This window comes from Gossypium raimondii, chromosome 2 (genome assembly GCF_025698545.1).
Source record: "Gossypium raimondii isolate GPD5lz chromosome 2, ASM2569854v1, whole genome shotgun sequence".
NCBI lineage: Eukaryota > Viridiplantae > Streptophyta > Magnoliopsida > Malvales > Malvaceae > Gossypium > Gossypium raimondii.
Window position 1 is genome coordinate 9,847,279 of NC_068566.1, and position 24,297 is coordinate 9,871,575.

The window sequence follows — 24,297 nt, forward strand, 5'->3', positions numbered from 1 at the left end:
TTTAAATCCAGATATTAAAGCAAGCCCATTTTAATTTTTGGCCCAGTGGCATGTTTGTTTTAAGCTAGCAAAAACCATAGCCCATCTATTCTACTGTCGCTGGTAAAAAAGGAAGAAAAGACCAATTTTAGTTTCAGCTGTACAACTAGTACAAATCTGTCGTAAAAGGGGTACATCAATAAAATGACAAACAAGTATAAACACAATTTGGAAACAAAACAGATCACAGCGAGAAATTATTTTATGAACTTTTCCTACCACGTCATTCATGGTTCCTTTCCAATTATTTAATAACATTTCAACAATTTTTTCCATGTCATTAACACATAATTTTGATAAAATTTTTATCCTAAACCCCAAACCTGATGCGAGCCTAATCATATTATGTGATTTTGGAGTCAAATGGGTCGATAATTGGGCCAATGACCAATCTTTATTTCCAAGAGAATCTATGGTTGGGCCAAGATTCTATGGGCTAAATTGGGTCTTTGTCAAATTTGTTGGGAAATTTGTTCATATTGTAGTAAACACGTAACTGTTTTTTATATGTTTGAACAATGAATAAATAAATAAAATTAATTTCACATTTTATTTTTATATCTTTTGTATTTCTGTAACGACTCGATAGTCAAGAGTGCCGAAAAGTGTATTTTCGGGACTCTGTTTTCGTAAATCAGACCTGTAAATATTTTTATTAAATATAATATTTACAGAGTTATATTAGAGGTGAATTAAATTTTGAATAAGTAATTTTCGTGAAATTAAGAGTTGTTAAGGTACAGGAACTAAATCGTAAAGGTTAAAAGTTAATTTATAGATTGAAATAAATAGGAGGGACTAAAGTAGTAAATATGCCATTAATTAAATGGTTGGGTGGTGTTTGGTCATAGTTTAATGAAATTGCATGTGTATATTATATATATGTCATATATTAAAGTAACTTTAATAATAATGATAAGTTAAATGAAAACAAAATAAAGGAAATAAGAAAGAAAATGAAAGGAGATAGAATGAGTGCATGCAAAATTTAAAAGAAAAAAAGAAAAGAAAAGCAGGGAGACGTACGGTTAGGGGTTTGGAGTTCAAATCTAAAATTGATTAGTGTAATTTAGTCTTTTTCTTATAATTTTTACGTTTTTGGAATCCTGGTACTTAGAACTACCCAACCCATATTGCAATTTTTAGTATTGTTTAAGATTGATGATGTTACCATTGTTGATTAGTTAGAGCTTTAGGGATTAAATTGATATATTTTAAGTTAGAAATGGAAAGAGACTAAATTGTAGAGTTAATTGTTAATTTTGAGCAATAGGAAATAAATTGTGAAAAAATCAAATTTAAGGGGTAGAATTTAAAAATAAGGAGCTAAATTTAGCTTAGAGTGAAATTAGTATAAAAATTGAGGTTAAATGTGGAGATTAATATTAGTTTCAGTTTTGGGACTAAATTGAATATTAAGCATATAAAATTTGAAATTTAATCAAAATTGAGTTGTGTATTATTAATCCATTTTAATTATTTTATTCCGTAGCAAACGTCGTTCCAAAATCCTCGAGTAAGAAGGGAAAAGACAAGGTCGACGTTGAGTAGCTCAAAATATACGGTTTGTATTTCTATTATTCGAACTAAACTAAAAATTGTTGCATGTTGATATATTTGCCATGGTAAGCATTAAGGTGAGATTGTTATTCAATTGGAATATTAGAATCGATAGTTGTTTATGAAAGCAAATGTTACATAATTTAAAAATATGTGCATTGAGAAATTATGGTTGCTATCAAATTTAATATATACGTATATGTGTGTTAATGTACATATATGAAAATTGGAACATTGGTTGCATTGAAAAGTAAAATGACACCCTATTAACTGTTTCGAGCTAAGTCGGATATAAATGACATGCCATATGATAGGAGGAGTTAAGGGATTTCTTCGACCTCAAGTCGATGAGGCACTAGGTGCCAATTTGTTTCGGTTTAACCGATGAGACACTAGGTGTCAATTGATATAGCGTTGGGCACAATTATTACTTTCGATTTATCCGATGGGGCACTAGGTGCCAAACTGGTGTGTTGTTTGGATCTGTATATCCGTCCGAGTCCGAATTATGTTAATAAGGCAAATTAAATGATAAAAAATTTATGTGTTGATATTGAGATGACAAGGATGAGAAATGGAATATGAAAAGATGAAATGACATATGAATTCATGTATTGAACAAAAAGATGAACCATGCAATTGCATGAGTTGAATTGCCAAATGTTATATATGAAATGCCATTGATATGTACTTGAACATGTGGAATCTAGTAGATGTAAATGAAGAATGAGTAAATTCGTATTATCTATTTGATACATATGTTTATAACATTACTTGTTATGTGCTAGGCCGTGTAACTCACTAACTTGGAACACTAAGACATCTCAAATGACACACGGTCGTGTCGTCAGGTCGTGTGTGTCACATGGTCGTATGACAGCTCGTGCCCCACGCCGTGTGAACCCAAAATTTACCTATAGTCAAGTCATTTTATAACCAATTCATGTATAACTAACCAATCCATTTGTGCACACTTTCAAGGGACTTAAGCATCATTCAAATACATATAATCATGCCATTTCAAACAACCTAGTTCATCTAACCAATATGCCATTCAAAGGCACCACAATTGCATCCAAACATCATTTACCTAAACATGTCAATATTGACATTGTAACAGCCCGATTCTGGGCCTAGTCGGAATAGTGGTTTCGGGACCACAAATCCGACGAGGGAAAATATGGTTATTATTATATTTTTATGGTCTACAATTTCACGGAAAATTTTCGTAAAAATTTCGTTCGAAAATTTCGACGTTTGGGCACTCAATTTAGTCAAAAGGACTAAATTGTAAATAGTGCAAAAGTTGAGTTCTACATCTTAGAGGTGTCTAATTGTTATGAAATTTTAAATTGGAGGTCTTTATGTGGTAATTAGACCATTAGTTAGTTGATGGACAAAAATAGACATAAGAAATGGGTGAAATAGATTTTTTTAAATGGGGCATTTTAGTCATTTGGTTATTAAATAGAATTAAATGGGAAAAAGATGGCAAAATATGCTCATCTTCTTCATGGTGAACGAAATCAGCAAGGGGGAAGCCATATTTAGGGTTTTTAAGCTTTCAAGCTCCATAGTAAGTGATTCTAAGCCCGCTTTTAATGTTCTTCGTATTTTTGGAGTCCCTTAACTTGGTTTAGCTTATTCTACCATTAATTAGTGTTAGGGTTCATATTTGGAAAAATATCCATAGGTGAAATGTGTTTATTTTTCTGTTTTATAGTGGAATATGAAGCTAGAGATTTTGTTAAACAACTTTTGCTAAGCAATTTTAAGCAAAACGGGTAAATAGACATAATCGGTAAAAATAATTAATATTCAAAAGTATGTGTTGGAGTGGGAATTTGATGTTGCCATAGAAGGAAAAATGTTCAGCATGTTATAAAACTTAAGAATAAGTGATGAAGTTTAATTTCCGAGCTTGGGGACAAAAGTGTAATTATGCAAAAGTTTGGGGCAAAATTGTAATTTTCAAAAGTTGGGTGGTGGATTATTTTAATAAATGTGAATATTAAATGAGTTAAATTTGCTATTATAGATCAAGAAAGACGTGAAGAGTATATCAAACGGGAAAAGGAAAGATAGTGGAGTAAAGTGCAAAATTACGATATTTTGCACCGAGGTAAGTAAACACGTGACTTAATGTATTATTGTGATATTATTTGATATATGTTGAGATTTATTTGGAATTAAAATAAATGTTTGGCAATATCCTAAAATGTTGTTAAATCGGAAAGGTGATAAAGGGTTGCAATATATGGGTTATGGGTTGAACACTTAATAAGCCGTAGTATGTTGTATATAAAAGGGTTGTTGTGTGCTGATTCCCGATTTATGGGTGGTGCTATGTGCGTGATCCACCATATCTTTGAAATGTGAAAGGGGTTGCTATGTCTGATTCCCCGGGGTTGCTAAGTCTTGATTCCCGATTCATTGGTGGTGCTAAGTGCGATATCCACCATATCTTTGAAATAAACAGGGGTTGCTATGTCTGATTCCCCGGGGTTGCTAAGTGCTGATTCCCGATTCATTGGTGGTGCTAAGTGCGATATCCACCATATCTTTGAAATAAACAGGGGTTGCTATGTCTTTGATTCCCAGGGGTTGCTAAGTCTTGATTCCCGATTCATTGGTGGTGCTAAGTGCGATATCCACCATATCTTTGAAATAAAAAGGGGTTGCTATGTGCTGATTCCCCGAGGGGTTGCTAAGTCTTGATTCCCGATTCAAGGTGGTGCTAAGTCGGGATCCACCAATAACGGCTAACATTCCGAGTGTTCAACGAAAAAGTGTGGAAGATGAATATTGCCATATGGTGGAAAATTTTATGGGGTAAATATTGAGTTGAATACTAAATCGACTCATGTATGAGATGGGAGAAAATATCAAAAAGCAAAAGGAACGATTTAATTATAAACCGTGTTGAACAACAACAATTGGGTAACTTTGAAAAAATCACCATAAATGGTGGAAAATGAATGGGAAGCTGAATAATATATGAAATTGAAGTTGAATGTATCTATTCTCATATGAAAGAAATAGAATAAGCAAAGGAGTTGTATTTTGGAGATATCTGAATTTTACTGAAACAGGGCTGGATTGACTTCGAGATCCCTGTTCTAACTTTGGAAAATTACCAAAATTGTAAAAAATAATTATGGCATGAAATTTATATCCCTGGAATCCTTATTGAGTCTATTTTTATTAGAAACAAGAGAAACCATTTTTCAAATTTTTTACAGAGAGTTAAGTAAATTTTAGTAAGGAAGGGTCAGAACCATTGGGCAGTGAAACAGGGGAAGGTTTAATGAATAAACTGTACTAATTGGCTGGGTTAAAAATTCTGAAATTTTTATGGTGAAATTTTATATGAGTCTAGTTTCAGGGAAAATTTACGGAACTCAATTTGGAGCCCTGTAGCTCCAGATAAAAATAAATTAGCGACTATGACGCAGAAAAACAGCTTGCTGGAAATTGCCTAAACAATAAAGTTATTCATGAATAAGTTTATATTTTGGTGTAGTTATGGGAGTAATTACTTATTTATCATGTGTTTACTTACTAAGCTATATGCTTACTCGATTTTATTTTTCTCTTGGTTATAGTGACTTCCAACAACTCGGAAATTGGAACGAAGTCAGATAATCTTCTACACTATCCTTCACATTTGGGGTATTTTACTACTAGTGTTCCGAAATTTTATGGCATGTATAGACACTTTATGTAATGTGGGATCATCATGTAAATATATGTTATGGTTCCCTTTTAAATGTAGTGTTTATTAATAGTTAAACTATATGTGTGTTTATACAAATGAAATTGGTTGGTATATTGGAATGTGTTCTAAATTTGCAGGAGGTTTAAGCAAAAATAAGTAGGAATCTTTGTCGAAAATTTTTAAAAATTTAGTAATACCTCATACTCTGTTCCGGTAAGGAATACGGGTAAGGGGTGTTACATTTTAGTGGTATCAGAGCTACGGTTTAGTCGGTTCTCGGACCAATAAAATACGTGTGGAAGTCAGTCGATACATGCCATAAAATTATTGTGATAGTGTGATGATTTCTGACAATTTAAAATTTTGTTTTATATAGAAAATGGATCCTGATCGAAGTGTGGCGATGATGTTGAAAGTAACGCTTGCGGCTCTCGCAAGGGACCGCGCAGAAGAGAGTAGACATGAGACACATGGACAGGATGAGGCTCGGAAGCCTTCCTCCGAATGATGAGTGATTGGTATATAGAATATGTCCGTAAATCCGAATGTTCCTCCTCCTCCACCCTCCTATTCCTCAACCGGTCCCGTAGCTTCACGGAGTGCCGAATTGGTGAGATCAAGTAAGCCACTGTTGATAGAATTCAAAGCATGGGGCTGAAGATTTCAGGCCAATGTTGATGATGATCCGAAAAAGCCGAGTTTTGGCTTGAAAATACTATTCGGTATTTGATGAATTATCTTGCACCCTCAAGAATGTTTGAAATGTGCTGTGTCTTTATTGAAGGATTCGGCATATCGTTGGTGGAAAACATTGATATCGGTGGTTCCAAAAGAAAGAGTTACTTGGGACTTCTTTCAGGAAGAATTTAGAAAGAAATATGTAAGCCAACGATTTATTGATCAAAAACGCAAAGAGTTTCTCGGGTTGAAACAGGGCCGAATGTCCGTAGCAGAATATGAACGGGAGTTTGTTCGGCTTAGTAAATATGCCTGGAATGTGTGCCTCACGGAGGCTATTATGTGTAAAAGATTTGAAGATGGGCTAAATGAAGACATCAGATTGCATGTTGGGATTTTAGAGTTAAAAGAATTTGTGGTGTTAGTTGATCGGGCCTGTAAAGCTGAAGAACTGAGTAGAGAAAAGAGAAGGGCAGAGATGGAATCTCGAGATGTAAGGAAGAGGACAATGGGCAGAACATTTCAATCTCATTCAAGAAGTTTAAAGGATGGATCCACGACCAACTGGTTCGATTGGGTATTCACGCAGAGACCGAGGGAGGTTGTATTCGGAGCTACAACTCGAGCTACCTCTGTAGCAAGTGTGGGCAATGTAGGAAACACCCTACCGAATGTCAACAAGGTGGCGAAGCGACATATTGGTGAGTGTTGGGGATTTAAACGAGCTTGTTTGGTGTGGTTCCCAAGAGCATTATGTAAGAGATTGCCCGAGAGAAGAGAGGAAGAAAATTTGCCAAGAGTGGATCGGGTGATATTGTTAGTAGAGGAGACCGCCGAGAAATGTGGGAAGCAAAGTCGATGGTAAAAGTGTGATGAAAGATGCAGCTGGAGGATCAGAAATTAGAGCGCCTGCCAGGACTTATGCCATACGTGCTCGAGAGGATGCCTCATCTCCCGATGTGATTACTGGTACATTTTCTCTTCATGATATAGATGTTATTGCTTTGATTGATCCCACTCTACTCATTCATATGTATGCATGAAATTGGTATCTAGTAAGAAATTGCCTGTTGAAAACACTGAATATGTAGTTAAAGTATCAAATCCATTAGGCAAGTATGTCTTAGTTGATAAGATTTGCAAGAATTGCCCCCTGATGATTCAAGGTCACTGTTTCCTGGCTAATTTGATGTTGTTACCATTTGATGAGTTCGATGTTATTTTGGGGATGGATTGGTTGATATTGCATGATGCCAAGGTGAATTGTAGACAGAAAATTCTTGAATTAAAGTGTGAAAATGGTGAAATTCTCCGGATTGAAACAGAGGAGCCGAATAAGTTGCCTATGGTGATTTCGCACATGTCTGCTCAGAAATACTTGAGAAAGGGATGTGAAGTTTATCTTGCTTATGTGTTGAATACTGATATAACTGGGTCGAAGCTTGAATCAGTGCCGGTAGTCTGTGAATTTCCAGATGTATTTCCAGAGGAATTGCCTGGGTTACCTCCGATTAGAGAAGTTGAGTTTTCTATTGATCTGTTACCTGGTACTGCACCGATTTCTATTGCACCGTATCGAATGGCTCCGACTGAGTTGAAGGAATTAAAAGCTCAGTTACAAGAGTTGACAGATAAAGGATTTGTGAGACCGAGTTTTTCTCCTTGGGGTGCTCCTGTGTTATTTGTGAAAAAGAAGGACGGCTCTATGAGACTTTGTATTGACTATCGTCAGCTCAATAAGGTGACCATAAAGAACAAGTATCCTTTGCCGAGAATTGATGATTTGTTTGATCAATTAAAAGGGGCAACAGTGTTCTCCAAGATCGATCTGAGGTCTGGTTACTATCAGTTGAGAGTTAAAGAGTCTGATGTGCCGAAAACCGCCTTTAGAACGAGGTATGGACACTATGAATTTCTGGTAATGCCTTTTGGGTTGACTAATGCTCCAAATATTTTATGGACTTGATGAACCGAATTTTTCTACAGTACTTAGACAAGTTCGTGGTGGTGTTCATAGATGATATTTTAATCTATTCTGGGATGAATCGGAACATGCGAACATTTGAGAACCGTGTTGCGATTCGAGAGAAAAGAAATTGTATGCTAAATTCAAAGAAAAGTGAGTTTTGGCTTCGTGAGGTTGGATTCTTGTGACATATAGTTTCAAGTGAAGGTATTCGGGTTGATCCAAGCAAAATTTCAGCAATTGTTGATTGGGAGCCACCAAAGAATGTGACCGAAGTTAGAAGCTTCACAGGCTTAGCTGGGTATTACAGACGGTTTGTCAAGGGATTCTCGATGATTGCTTCTCCTATGACTAAGTTACTGCAGAAGAATGTCAAGTTTGAATGGACCGATAAATGTCAACAGAGTTTTGAAAAGTTGAAGGCATTATTGACTGAGGCGCCAGTGTTGGTGCAACCTGAGTCCGGGAAGGAGTTTGTAATTTACAGTGATGCATCGTTGAATGGCCTTGGGTGTGTGTTAATGCAAGAGGGCAAAGTAATAGCTTATGCTTCGAGACAGTTGAAACCGCATGAGAAGAATTATCCGACGATGATTTAGAATTGGTCGCCATTGTTTTTGCTTTAAAATTTGGCGTCATTATTTGTATGGTGAAAAGTGCGAATCTTCACCGATCATAAGAGTTTGAAATATTTGATGAGTCAAAAGACTTGAATTTGCGGAACGAAGATGGCTCGAGCTAATCAAAGACTATGAGCTAGTGATTGATTATCACCCGGAAAGCTAATGTGGTTCTTGATGCCTTGAGCGTAAAATCTTTATTTGCTTTGAGAGCTATGGGTGCGATGTTAACTTTATCGATGATGGCTCAATGTTGGTTGAATTGAGAGCTAGACCGTTATTTCTTCAAAAAAATCGGAATCTCAAAAGAATGACAAGAAATTGCAAGCCAAGAGAGCTCAGATGTGAAGCGGTGTTGACTCGATTTTCAAATTGGTTCGATGATTGCACGATGTTCGTGGACGTAATATGTGTACCGAGAAATGATGAGCTAATTCGGACTATTTTAGGTGAGGCACACAGTGGTGATTTATCATCCATCCGGTAGTGTGAAAATGTACAATGATTTGAGGAAGTTGTATTGGTGGTAGGGCATGAAAAGGATATCTCGAATTTGTAACAAAATGTTTAATCATCAACAAGTGAAGGTTGAGCATCAAGTGCCATCGGGTTTACTTCAACCGATAACGATTCCGAAATGGAAGTGGGACAAGATATCACGATGGATTTCGTGATGATTGCCTTTAACTCCAAAGAAGAAAGATGCTATTTGGGTAATTGTGGATAGATTGACAAAGTCACCCATTTTATTCGATCGCATTGATTATTCACTTGACAAAGTTGGCGGAATTATATGTTCTTTGAAATAGTGAGACTACATGGGGTGCCTAAATCTATTATATCGGATAGAGATCCGAGATTTACTTGAGGTTTTGGATAAAGTTACAGAAGCTTTGGGTACGAAATTGAATTTCAAGATCGCATTTCATCCATAAACCGACGGGCAATCGAAAGGGTGATTCAAGTTCTTGAAGACATGCTCCGGTGTTGTATTTTAGAAATGAAGGACGCTTGGGAGAAATATCTACCACTGGTTGAATTTGCTTATAATAATAGTTATCGATCAAGTATACAAATGGCACCGTATGAAGCATTATATGGGCGTAAATGTAGAACCCTTTATATTGGACTGAACTTCGGTGAGAATCGGATTCATGGAGTCGACTGGTGAAAGAAATCAAGAAAAGGTGAAAATAATCCGTGATTGCCTAAAAGTCGCCTCAGATCGGCAAAAGTCGTATGCGGATTTAAAGAGAAAAGAAATTGAGTTTCAAGTGGGTGATAAAGTGTTCTTGAAAGTATCCCCATGGAAGAAGATTCGAGATTTGGTCGTAAAGGCAAACTAAGTCCACGCTTTATTGGACCATATGAAGTTACTGAGAGAGTTGGCCTGTAGCATATCGGTTAGCTTTACCGCCAGAGTTGGAAAAGATACATAATGTATTTCATGTGTCGATGTTGCGACGTTATCGTTCGGATCCTTCACATATAGTTTCTCCTATAGAGATTGAGGTTCGACCGATATGACTTATGAAGAAGAACCCATAAAGATTTTGGCTCGGGAGGTCAAACAGCTTAAGAAATAAAAGTGTAGCCTTAGTGAAAGTGTTGTGGCAAAAACATGGAATGGAAGAGGCTACGTGGGAACCGGAGGAAATTATGAGGAAACAGACCCAAACCTCTTTTCCGGTAAGATTTTGGGGACGAAAATCCCTAAGGGGAGAGAGTTGTAATGACCGATTCTAGCCTAGTCGGAATAGTGGTTTGGGACCACAAATCCGACGAGGGAAAATATGGTTATTATTATATTTTATGGTCTACAATTTCACGGAAAATTTTCGTAAAAATTTCGTTCGAAAATTTCGACGTTTGGGCACTCAATTTAGTCAAAAGGACTAAATTGTAAATAGTGCAAAAGTTGAGTTCTACATCTTAGAGGTGTCTAATTGTTATGAAATTTTAAATTGGAGGTCTTTCTGTGGTAATTAGACCATTAGTTAGTTGATGGACAAAAATAGACATAAGAAATGGGTGAAATAGATTTTTTTAAATGGGGCATTTTAGTCATTTGGTTATTAAATAGAATTAAATGGGAAAAAGATGGCAAAATATGCTCATCTTCTTCATGGTGAACGAAATCAGCAAGGGGAAGCCATATTTAGGGTTTTAAGCTTTCAAGCTCCATAGTAAGTGATTCTAAGCCCGCTTTTAATGTTCTTCGATTTTGGAGTCCCAGAACTTGGTTTAGCTTATTCTACCATTAATTAGTGTTAGGGTTCATATTTGGAAAAATATCCATAGGTGAAATGTGTTTATTTTGCTGTTTTATGGTGGAATATGAAGCTAGAGATTTTGTTAAACAACTTTTGCTAAGCAATTTTAAGCTTAAAACGGTAAATAGACATAATCGGTAAAAATAATTAATATTCAAAAGTATGTGTTGGAGTGGGAATTTGATGTTGCCATAGAAGGAAAAATGTTCAGCATGTTATAAAACTTAAGAATAAGTGATGAAGTTTAATTTCCGAGCTTGGGGACAAAAGTGTAATTATGCAAAAGTTTGGGGCAAAATTGTAATTTTCAAAAAGTTGGGTGGTGGATTATTTTAATAAATGTGAATATTAAACGAGTTAAATTTGCTATTATAGATCAAGAAAGACGTGAAGAGTATATCAAGCGGGAAAAGGAAAGATAGTGGAGTAAAGTGCAAAATTACGATATTTTGCACCGAGGTAAGTAAACACGTGACTTAATGTACTATTGTGATATTATTTGATATATGTTGAGATTTATTTGGAATTAAAATAAATGTTTGGCAATATCCTAAAATGTTGTTAAATCGGAAAGGTGATAAAGGGTTGCAATATATGGGTTATGGGTTGAACACTTAATAAGCCGTAGTATGTTGTATATAAAAGGGGTTGTCGTGTCTGATTCCCGATTTATGGGTGGTGCTATGTGCGTGATCCACCATATCTTTGAAATGTGAAAGGGGTTGCTATGTGCTGATTCCCCAGGGGTTGCTAAGTCTTGATTCCCGATTCATTGGTGGTGCTAAGTGCGATATCCACCATATCTTTGAAATAAACAGGGGTTGCTATGTCTTTGATTCCCAGGGGTTGCTAAGTGCTGATTCCCGATTCATTGGTGGTGCTAAGTGCGATATCCACCATATCTTTGAAATAAACAGGGGTTGCTATGTCTTGATTCCCAGGGGTTGCTAAGTCTTGATTCCCGATTCATTGGTGGTGCTAAGTGCGATATCCACCATATCTTTGAAATAAAAGGGGGTTGCTATGTGCTGATTCCCAGGGGTTGCTAAGTCTTGATTCCCGATTCAAGGTGGTGGTGCTAAGTGGGATCCACCAATAACGGCTAACATTCCGAGTGTTCAACGAAAAAGTGTGGAAGATGAATATTGCCATATGGTGGAAAATTTTATGGGGTAAATATTGAGTTGAATACTAAATCGACTCATGTATGAGATGGGAGAAAATATCAAAACGCAAAAGGAACGATTTAATTATAAACCGTGTTGAACAACAACAATTGGGTAACTTTGAAAAAATCACCATAAATGGTGGAAAATGAATGGGAAGCTGAATAATATATGAAATTGAAGTTGAATGTATCTATTCTCATATGAAAGAAATAGAATAAGCAAAGGAGTTGTATTTTTGGAGATATCTGAATTTTATTGAAACAGGCTGGATTGACTTGAGATCCCTGTTCTAACTTTGGAAAATTACCAAAATTGTAAAAAATAATTATGGCATGAAATTTATATCCCTGGAATCCTTATTGAGTCTATTTTTATTAGAAAAAGCGAAACCATTTTTCAAATTTTGTACAGAGATTAAGTAAATTTTAGTGAGGAAGGGTCAGAACCGTTGGGCAGTGAAACAGGGGAAGGTTTAATGAATAAACTGTACTAATTGGCTAGGTTAAAAATTCTGAAATTTTTATGGTGAAATTTTATATGAGTCTAGTTTCAGGGAAAATTTACGGAACTCAATTTGGAGCCCTGTAGCTCCAGATAAAAATAAATTAGCGACTATGACGCAGAAAAACAGCTTGCTGGAAATTGCCTAAACAATAAAGTTATTCATGAATAAGTTTATATTTTGGTGTAGTTATGGGAGTAATTACTTATTTATCATGTGTTTACTTACTAAGCTATATGCTTACTCGATTTTATTTTTCTCTTGGTTATAGTGACTTCCAACAACTCGGAAATTGGAACAAGTCGGACAATCATCTACACTATCCTTCACATTTGGGGTATTTTACTACTAGTGTTCAAATTTTATGGCATGTATAGACACTTTATGTAATGTGGGATCATCATGTAAATATATGTTATGGTTCCTTTTAAATGTAGTGTTTATTAATAGTTAAACTATATGTGTGTTTATACAAATGAAATTGGTTGGTATATTGGAATGTGTTCTAAATTTGCAGGAGGTTTAAGCAAAAATAAGTAGGAATGCTGTCGAAAATTTTTAAAAATTTAGTAATACCTCATACTCTGTTCCGGTAAGGAATACGGGTAAGGGGTGTTACAGACATTTCCAAACATAATAAACTAGTTCAAATATATACTAAAACATGTCACAAGTAACCATTTTCAAGCCATCATCAACATACCAAAAGAACCTTATAAACAAGCATTTGAAAATGACCAAAGTGACATAATTTGGTGAGATGATAAGGTTCACCAAACCAAACATGAAATTTAAAGTTCATACATACCAAATCACCCTTAACACATTCACAAGGTACCATTACTAAACAACCTATACATGTCATTATTAACCTTGGCCAAAATACACAAAATCTACCAAATTAGTTGTTGGATAATGTGATAGGTCTTTGACAAGCTTTTAACCAATCGAGCTTCCAATAATCTATAAAACAAAGGAAAATAATTGCGTAAGCAACGAGTGCTTAGTAAGCTCGTATAAACTTTAAACATAACTTATCATTTTAATAATACAATTCATAGATTAAATATACTTGTTCATAACTTATTATTACCAACGCTTTAAGCTTAGTAAAATCCTATACAACATCATCAAACTCACAAGTTAGTATACTTGTTCATGTTACATATGAATTCAACCATAAGATATGTCATTTACCATATGCAAACATAACATTTAACTCATCAATGTTGCCATCAAATCATAATTCATTCCATTTGGATACTTACCATTTCATTTTCCTTTTTTACCCATTGAACCATCTAAAATTATATCGGATACTCAGGAAGCTCACACATTACATATAACCGTAACATTTCCTTTACATCAATGCTTACACGAGCTGTGAAATGGGCCTGCTCACACAAGTTGTGGGTCAGAATGTAAGCTACACGATGTACTCACACAACCTATGCAGAATCCACAACAAATGCAGGACCTCAACCATCAGTAGGACATTCATGTCCAACACCCGAAACATGAAATCCCTAATGACATGTCATTTGTATCCTAAGAATTCTTAAGGTCCAACTGGGACTCGATATTTGACAATTCATCATGGTATGGATACATTCATATATTGATTCATTTACATTAAAAACAACATAGTAAACATTCAATTTAGATAATATTAAAATGATTACAGTTCATACGAACTTATCTCGATAACTAGAGCGTAGTAGTATAGTTGAACTAATCCAAAGCTTTAGCTTTTCCCCGATTTAAGTCCAAATGTGATTTATCTTGATCTAAATAAATAATTTCATCCAATTAAATATTCATTGGCTATCGGAGTAGTTAACTCTACGGGTAGAGACATAGATATATTCATTGGAAAAATGATACATTGGGCTGGACCCAAGTTGAATTAATTCTGAACTTGTTTGTGAATTAATGCATTTGTAATGTTCATGGTGTGATTTACCTAAATCCTTAGCTAGTCACTAACTATGCGTATGTAACTTATGTGCTTTGATATAAGTGGAGGCTTATGCTCTAAAAATGATCGAGTTGATAGTCGTTATGTTGGGTATATGGCTTGTGTATGGTATGACTTTACTAGCAACAATGGAATTCATAGCTCAATTAAAGAATTAACAATATCTTCTCATTGGCATTGTGTGGATTGATAAATATGGAACATGACCACGGGTTGCTAGTTCTAGAACAAGCAATTTATCACAGTCATTTGTTGACAGTGATCATATTAATTATTAAGAAGACACAATGGTGACAATGAAATAAAATGGGATTGTATTAAGTGAACAAATTTAACGTAAAGGAATCAATGATATCATATTAGGGTAACATTATCGAAACAATTCTTCTAGACAAAATTGCAATTATTAGAGTCTAATTGAATATGTCCAATTGGTCCCTCTACTAGCTTAACAAAAGCTTGACCGGACTACATTTGAATCAAAAAGAAATTCTACGACTTTGGAAATAATTTAATTGAGTCGATCCATTCGACATGAAATTAAATTTGACGGTTGTGAGAATTGTTCAACTAGAGAATTTGATTAAAGAATGTTGGAATAACAATAATGACCCACATTGGTAGAACAATGATATTGGGGGTGTTTCTGACACTATCAGCAGATAAGTGTATGGTGTCACATAACCCGATTGTGGATAGAATGTTGGAATTGTTGGCGATGATAGATATATTGGTGTTGTTATCGACATTGGCATGTAATATGGTCCTGAGGATAGAGGTGGTGCAAAAAAATACCTAAAGAAGGTGTTGATGCATGGTATGATAGTGCATAATGTGGTGCTTGTATAAAGAAAATGAGATTATTAAAAGCACCAGAAAAATATGAGCCATACTGATCGAGAGGTTATGCACCCATCGGTGCCTCATGTAAGGTTAAAGCTGATGATGACTCCAACGAGGCATTTACTCCCAGCTTAAGATTCATGTAGGGTCTTTTTGGCCTCCTACGATGATGTTGTCTACTCCTTTCCTCATCTGGCAGTAGATATGGCTTACCGTGAAGTCTAAACTGTCGCAACCATTTTTTAATTTGAAAAATAGGGATCGACTTTTTAAAATGGATTCGCCACCGATCTTTATTGGAGGTGTGATCGACTCACCTTGAAAATGATTTTGATCTCGAAATTTTAAGAAAATAAGTTCGGGAGTTTATTACGTACTAGGAAGGTTAGCACCCTCGTAACGTCCAAAATTGGTACCGAATTGATTGTTTAATGTCTTAAGGTCGAAATTTTGGAAAAGATTTTAAAATACGATCATTTGAAATTTAAATTTGAATAAACCAAATTGAATAGCAAGATGTACTCATTTTGAAAAAATAAATTGCCACATTCAGTGAGTTAGAGTGCAACAATTCAATCGTCAAAATTAAGTATGTCTTTTAATTTTCAAATTTTTTTAAAAAATCATGCATTTTGAGGAGGTTGTTCAGTCATTTAAGTCAAACGAGAAATCAGAATCCAGTAAGTTAGGTTTCGATTTCTCGAAGTTCTTAAACATTAAACATTGCCTTTATTTTAAAATCGGGATAACGCATTCAATAAGTTAGGATCCAACATTCTGAAATCCTAGATGCTTCGTTTTAAAATTGTACGGTTTTAATAAAATAAGCACATGGCTATCTAAATTCATCGAGAAAAATTGGAACCCAGTAAGTTAGGGCTCAATTCTTTCGAGAATTATGAACGCTAGGCTTTTTTTTAATATGAAATAGAATGATAAAAGTAAAAATTTTAAAAGAAACATGTAATGTAAAAGATCAATGATAATTCAAACTTAAACTAAGAAGTAGCCAAATAAGCAATAAATAAATACAAATGAAGTAACAACAATAATTTTACTCACATTATGTATGAATTTACAATAACATGACATGGAATGAATAATGTTTTAAAGCAACATTTTGAAACGAACCTATAACAAATAATATACACTTACTAACTTTACAAAAATAGTATAAAACATAACCATATAAATATATAAAAAGGTAGGAATTATGTAAATAAGTAAAAATTTAAAAGAGGTAAATTACATGGGAATAAAATATATTTAAAATACATATGAAAATACATAAAAACATTAAAATTAGTAATACGTAATATCACAGCATTAGCTTATTTTTAAAAAGAATATTTAGTAACCAATACGTATAAGGAAAAACATTATATAAGAAGTATTACCATATAAATATTTGATATGCAAAATATTAAGAGGTAAATACAAAACATTAAAATATACAAGTTATATCCAATCTACAAAAATATGTATTGATAAATGATAAATTAAATACTAATATACTAAAAAAATTTTAAAAGAACGTATAGTGAATAAAAACTAATGTATGATAACTTTAAATAATATAATTAATAATTTAAATCATAAAACTATATTTTAAATTATACTAATAATAAGCTTAAAAACAATATTAAATTTAAATATTAAAATAATGTTAAAAATAACTATGTCAAAATAATAATTAAATATATCTAACAATAAATATATAAAAGTTAAATTTCAACTAGAAAAAAAAAACGAACTAAATTATTAATCAGTTCAAATTTAAGGGACCAAAACAGCAATTAAACGCCAAAATAAATAATCAAAACCAAACACAGAAAACAGCACCGTTTAAATATGGATCCAAGTGGAATCGAAACCAAATGTGTGGTACAAATTAAAAAATTGAATAAAAATCAAATTGAAACAACACAAAAGACAGAGGGACTCGTCCCGCGAATAGACCAATGAACGAAAGTGCGCGGATCCTGCCCCCGGGTCGGGTCACCGCGCGGGTTGCTCGGGTTAATCGGCCAATACGACACCGTTTAAGGGCCACTGAAACAGGCCCTAAACGATGCCGTTTTACGCGCTATAAAAGGCCCCCCATAACCCTAAAAACAGTCTGTTGAAGACAGACCCTAGCCTCTACCCTTCTGCCGCAAAACTGATTCGCCCCCCCCTCAGTCTTCGATTTCGACGAAGCGAGCGGGTCCGGCCACCTTCAAACTTCTATTTTTTGCTTCGATTTCTTTGAACCTTTTTTGTTTTTGTATTCAAGTATGCATGTGTGTGTGTTCATAACAAAGAAGCAAAAAGAGAAAGAAAACAATGAAAAACACGAAAAGAAGAAAAAAAATATCTCTCAAATCTTCTATTTTTTTTTATATTCAATATCTCCCTAAAAAAGGGGCCTTTACAGTGTTGGAATTGGCCTTATATAGCCGAATCGAAAAGAAAAGAAAAATAAATAAAAATCTATCTATTTTTCTCTGCTATTTCTGTTCGTTCCTGCTTGTTTGTTTGTGTGCAGGTATGGTCGTACAGTGACGGGCGCACGCGTACGGAGGCTCGCGTGAGTGCAGAGGCCTTGCACGCGCGGACGAGAGGAGCTGCTGCGGCGCTGGAGGCATTCTGGAAACCCTAGGGGTTTCCTACTTCTGAATTCGTTTTGGGCATGGGTCGAATTCAGGCTGATGCTTAGGATCGGGTTTAGTTTTAGTTTTTTTTTTAATTGTAATTGGGCTGTGTAAATGGACATTTAGGCTAAACTTAAATATTTTGTTTTTCTTTTCTTTTTTATTTGGTTTAGCAAAATGGGCCAGGCAAATTGGCCTATTACATAAACTATTTTATCTAATTCGACCTCTAAACTATTTTATCTAATTCGAAGAGGTCGCCAAATCCAGTGGGAGAATTAGTTTGCGTATAGGTATGAAATCGTACTTATGCTCCCAAATATAGATATATTTAGCATAGAATTTAGGCCAATTTTCATCGGTTCTCCCCCGCAAGTCGATCTTGTGCAGTTCATCGAGCTCCTAGAGTGACGATGGAATACTTTACCTAAACCCAAACTTATGCATCACTCGATCGAATTTGTGTATCTCAACTGTTGCAAAAACTATTAATGACACCTTGACATTCCATATATAATGATTTGCCAAAAATTCATTCGGGATGCCTTCTTGAATTCTCAGATTAGCATATGGCATCTATTCAAACTATAGTAAGAAATTATAAAATTTATTACGTACCTAATATTAAATTTCAAATCCTTGCATAAATATTATATAATTTAAATTTTCAAAAACTAACATCGGCTTCCGATCATTGGTCTAACAATAGTTGGATATCTTCAAGTTCATAGGTATATACCCATATGACTTACGTCATTGCTCTACCTATTCAAATAATATGTTATTTCAAAAATATAATAATAATAATAATTATGATAATTATTTATCAAATGAAATTTACCTCAGAACAAGTGAGAATTCAAAAAGGGCATTTACTCGATGACATATAAATGGTAGTCGATACCATGCCCATGACTAAAGAAGGAGTATGCAACCACCATTTTTTTTTGTGGTTCTGTCGTCTAGCACATCTCTCGATACAATGTCGCCAACATAGTTGATCCCCAACTAAGTCACCCCTCTTTTTTCAAGCCGACTAGTTTTAGTAGCCACCTTAAATGTACTGGATTTTAAGATTTATCGGGCACTAAAAGACCCTCGGTTAACCTCAGGATGAAAACTCGCGTGTATTTTTTTTTCAACGACACTCGCAGAGTTGTCGATATAATTGAAATTGTTCTCTAACCATTTCATCTCTATCCGACTACCACTAAACTTGTCCAACACCTTGCCAATACTTACTTGCAAATTGGGCTCTAATCACCAATGCCCACTACCCCCGTAATGACTGCCCCATCCACCAGTAAACCAAGTTGTAAAGCAACGTCCTCGAGTGTAATTGTACACTCACTGCACTGAAGATGGAATGTGTGTCTCGAGTATTCATCTTTCCACCAAAACGCTAATAAGTGCAGTATCCAATTTAGTCCCCTTGAACATACGAGACACGTGCAAGAATCTCGCCTCTTGCAAGTGCTGTTCAATAACACACGGTGCCCTTACATTTAAATTATGTATGTACGTCTCCATAATTCGATTTTCAGTCTAATTCTATAAACATAAAAAAATTATAAAATTAATAATGTTAACAACTTAATAATTAACTTAATTAAATTTCTTAAAAAAATAATTTTTTCTTACCATTTGCAATTGGATGCCAGAAATATGTTTGTCATCCAAACCAATAAGCGACATTGACATTTTCATAAATTATAAAAATCAAATAAAATCAAAGAAATTACGAAATATAAATTTAAACCAACTAAAATTTGAGAGAAATTAAATGAAAAAAATGAGAACTAAATAGTTGAGAGAATTTAAAGAATATGATTTAAATGCAAAAGAAAAAAAATGAATTGAGTTTATATAGCAAATAAACTAGCCGTTTTTAGCCATTGTATTTTTTGACCATTGGAAAAAAGTTATCATTGGACGAAAATGTGTCCAACAAGGCGTGTTTTCAATTGAGGTGTTAGTAGGGACGCTAAAAGCGCGTCCTGCTGAACACGTTTTCTATTTTTCTCTTCAAAATTGGTCTATTTCCCTAACTTTGAAAAAAAAAAGTTCTAATTCCATAATTAACTTTTAAAATTATCCTCTTTTAGCTAATTAACCCTAATTTTTATACATTAAATAGTTATTTTCTCCACCTTCATTGTGGGTATGATGATATCTAATATTATAAAATTAAATAATTATTTCAAATATTATTATTATTTTCTATGTAAAATATTTCAAATATTATTGTTTTTTATCTACATTGTAGGTATGATAAATTTTAATGTTATAAAATCAAAATTAGTTTTATTATATATATAAATAAAGAGTTATGAATTAAAACTATTTTAACATAATGATATATAAAATAAATATTTTTGTTTTATAATTATATAATTATTAATTTATTTATATAAATAAAAGAGTTATTAATTAAAAGATTAATTAAAAAATAAAAATGTAAATGTAAGTAAGAGATGAATCGAACTTAAGATTTAAAGATAAAACCATTAATATTTAACTATTTATTTTGTAAAAATATTTTTTGAAAAACGTTTTTCTTTATTTCTCTCTAAAATAACCTAATTCTCTAAAATTGGAGAATTACAACCTAATTCCAATTTTCTTTTTCGGCATTTTTTCTAATTTCCCCCTAATTTCCAGTTTTATGGCTGGCAAAGAAAAAAAAGAAGAAGAAATTATAGTTTAAAGAAACGGTGCGTTTCACTAGAATATTGAGGGTGAAACTTTGGTTGATAAGGTGGTTTCATTACTCGCCTCTTTCTCTCTGCGCTTTAAAACATCAGAAAATGGCGTCCTATTTCATATCTAGTGCTCGCTTTTGCACTTCCAAATACCCAATCGCTGTGCATCTATCAAAGCCCCTCCTTCTCCCTTCAAAACCCTCAAAATTTCCATTCTCTTCCAACAGATTTATCTCTTTCCAAAACATCCCTACCAAATCCCCACCTCCGCTTCTTTCATCTTCCTCAACCTCCACCCCCCTCCAACCAATGGAAGAACTCCCTCCTAAGCTCCAAGATATCATCAAGCTTTTCCAGTCGGTTGAAGAACCCAAGGCCAAGTACGAGCAGCTCATGTTTTATGGCAAAAACTTGAAACCCCTCGATGCCCAGTTCAAAACTAAGGACAACAAAGTTGAGGGCTGTGTTTCTCAGGTTTGGGTCAGGGCTTACCTTGATGAAGATAAGAATGTTTTCTATCAAGCAGATTCTGATTCTGTTTTAACCAAAGGACTAGCTGCCTTGCTGGTTAATGGATTGTCTGGAAGGCCTGTCCCGGAAGTTTTGAAGATTTCTCCTGATTTTGCTGTGCGTCTTGGGCTGCAACAGAGCTTGACACCTTCAAGGAACAATGGGTTTCTGAACATGTTGAAGTTGATGCAAAGGAAAGCACTTGAGTTGCTTATTGAAGCTAAGAAGGGTAGTGGGTCTTCGGGTAATGGTCAGATTGTGAATGATAACAGTGAAAAACCTGTTGAGAGTTCAAGTTTAGATTCAAAAGCTGATGAGAATTCTGGTGTTGGATCGAGTTCTTTAAAAGGTAGTGAAGAAAGTTCAGGTGGTTTGGGAAGTAGAGGAATGAGGATCAAAGAGAAGCTGGAAAGGGAGCTTAGTCCTATTGAATTGAAAGTGGAGGATGTTTCTTATCAGCATGCTGGACATGCTGGTGTGAGGGGCAGTGATGGGGAAACACATTTTAATCTGAAAATTGTGTCCAAGGAATTTGAAGGGAAGAGTTTGGTTAAAAGGCATAGATTAGTTTATGGTTTGTTGGATCAGGAATTGCAGAGTGGATTGCACGCCTTGTCTATCGTGGCAAAGACACCCTCTGAAGTTGAAGCAAAATGAAGAGATGTTCATGAATAGTGAAAAACATGGTCTTTTTTAATACATTTTAATATGCTTTACTTTGTAGGTTCTCCAAAAGTGCTTAACTGAGAAATGAGATTTTTTGTACGTTGGATTTTTTTTTTTTTTGGTAAATAACTGCCTGTGTGGCTGTTCTGTTTGGATAACTTTTCAAATTATTCTTAGTTTCCTTGTTTTCTCATATACAAGTTCAGGGATTTGGTTTGAAATAAATGCGCAGCTCTGAGGTGTGTGGACTTCAAGGCCTAATCCTACATGAGGGACTGTTACTAAGGTGGAAATGATAAGTAATGCATCTCTTTGTTGATTTTTTCCCTCTATTTAGTTCTCATTACATTCATAGCATGTCAATAATCGGTAATGGTATCTGTTTTTCTAATATGTAAAAGGTTTTTAAAACATGGCTGTTCATTATCTTATATCATTAGATTTAATTGTTAAGGCTGTTTAAACATAATTAAGTTGAAGCAAAATAAGGAGTGGTTATGGCTAGTGAAAAATATGGTCTTTTAAAATATGTTTGATATGTTTTACTTGTAGGTTTGAAAAGCCGCTTAACTGAGAAGCTGAATTTTTGACCATCCATGAATCAGTTTCGCGTTAGCTGGTTGTTTAAATAACTGCTTGTGGGCTGTTTTGTTTGAATAACTTGTAAAATTATTCATTACTGAGGCTTTCAATCATGTTCTTAGTTCCCCTGGTTTTTCAATAGAAGTTCAAGGATTTGGCTTGAAGTAAAAGTGCAGCTGTGAGTTGTGTGGACTTCAAGGCCTAATCCTTAATGAGGGATTGTCACTAACATTGATATGATAAGTAATAGATCTCTTTGTTGATTATTTCCCTCTATTTAGCTCATTGTACATTCATAGCATGTTAACAATAAAAGATCGTGGTTTCGTTCTGTTAATATGTCAAAGGGAACATGGTTGTTCATTCTATGTCTATGATTAAAATTAATTGGTAATGCTGTTCAAAGATAATTAAGTTGAAGCAAAATGAAGAGTTATCATGGCTAGTTAAAACTATGGTTTTTTAAATGCATTTGATATGCCTTACTTTGTAGGTTTACAAAATGTGCTTAATGAGAAATCAGATATACCTATGTGGCTGTTCTGTTTCGATAATTTTTCAAACTGTTCATTAATGGGGCTTTCAGTCATGTTCTTAGTTTCCTTGGCTTTTCATATAAAAGTTCTGGAATTTGATTTGAAGTAAATGTGCAGCAGCCGTGAGTTGTAGACTTCAAGGCTTAATCCTACATTGGAGACTATCACTAACATGGATATGATATGATAAGTAATACATCTCTTTGTTGATTTTTTCCCACTATTTAGCCCTTTGTAAATTAATAGCATTTTAACAATGAAAGATGATGGTATTCTGTGTTATTAACATGTAAAAGGGTATCAAAACATGGTTGTTCATTATGTTTTATCATTGAATTTAATTGTTAAGGCTGTTCATTTATATTGGTATCAGGTACAATCTTATGTATTGAGAATAGGCATGTGAGCTGAACATTTGACAATAGTTCCCATTTCTTTCTTTTGGGGGCCAGTACATAGATTAGGGGGTTCTCGGTTGTAGTGAGAGTCAAATAAGGGGAATTAAAACATTAAGAATTTCATATAAGAGGATGGTGTGTTGAAAATTGATGCAAGATTTTAATGGCATATTAGATGCATAAGATGTAGTTGGATATCTCAATATCCCAATGGATTACCACCTAGTTGGTTTTTGTGTCATGGGTGGCGCATGGGAGCCCGCAACCATGACGAATTTGTACGATCCATCGCATTTGAGGGAGGTCATTTGGCCCAATTGGACTGTCCATTGCTTGGAGAGATTGAAAGTCCATCTTCGGAGCTTGGTAAATATGGAAAGTGATCTTTAAAGATGTGCTTGGCAAATATGGAATGTGATCTTCAAAGATATGTGATCTTAGACATTAAATGTAATTTTTAGAAGATACGATTCTGTAATATTAGAGATTTGATATCTAGATAGCTTTTAATCTTAGCTATTGATGTATTTCGATCTGTACCGTTGATTTTGGGAAGGTTCAGCTATAAGTAGAGGCATCTCCCCCTCATTGTAATTCATTCAGTTATTAATAGAATTTTGAAAGTATTCACTCAAACTTTTGTCTCAAGTGTTCTTGCTTTTCTGTGGTTTTTGTTCATCTTTTGAAGTACGTTCTTATTTTGTTCTTCGGCTGTTCTTCATGGGTGCCTTAGAGGAATTCTGTTGAATCTTCAATTGTTGCGAGTTAAGCTGACTTAGGCGTTTTTGAGCGAAAGAACTACCTAAGGCCGCATGGATCGTGTGGGAAAAATCTAAGTCCGTGACATTTGTAGGTGGTTGCTTTTGGCTGCTATAGACGGTAGACAGCACATCTTGCATTGGTCTTTCTTACTTTTCCAATTTT

The 24,297-nt window shown here is 34.5% G+C and overlaps 1 protein-coding gene across 2 annotated transcripts; it reads left to right on the top strand.

Moving 5' to 3' along the window:
* The first annotated feature begins 20,747 nt into the window (after window positions 1–20,747).
* Window positions 20,748–24,009, top strand: LOC105787990 (sufE-like protein 1, chloroplastic/mitochondrial). 2 transcript variants are annotated; one of them, XM_012614644.2, is made up of 2 exons: window positions 20,748–22,156; window positions 22,410–24,009. In XM_012614644.2, the coding sequence occupies exon 1, from the start codon at window positions 20,787–20,789 to the stop codon at window positions 21,846–21,848; it is 1,062 nt and encodes a 353-aa protein (XP_012470098.1). In that variant the 5' UTR covers window positions 20,748–20,786; the 3' UTR covers window positions 21,849–22,156; window positions 22,410–24,009. The 2 variants fall into 2 exon arrangements, with proteins under 2 accessions (XP_012470098.1, XP_052481678.1); XM_052625718.1 differs by having other exon boundaries at window positions 20,748–22,143.
* The last annotated feature ends 288 nt before the right edge of the window (window positions 24,010–24,297 follow it).

Bases quoted from the DNA above. Each gene is read 5' to 3' on its own strand.
- LOC105787990 (XM_012614644.2), top strand. From the start codon at position 20,787: ATGGCGTCCTATTTCATATCTAGTGCTCGCTTTTGCACTTCCAAATAC.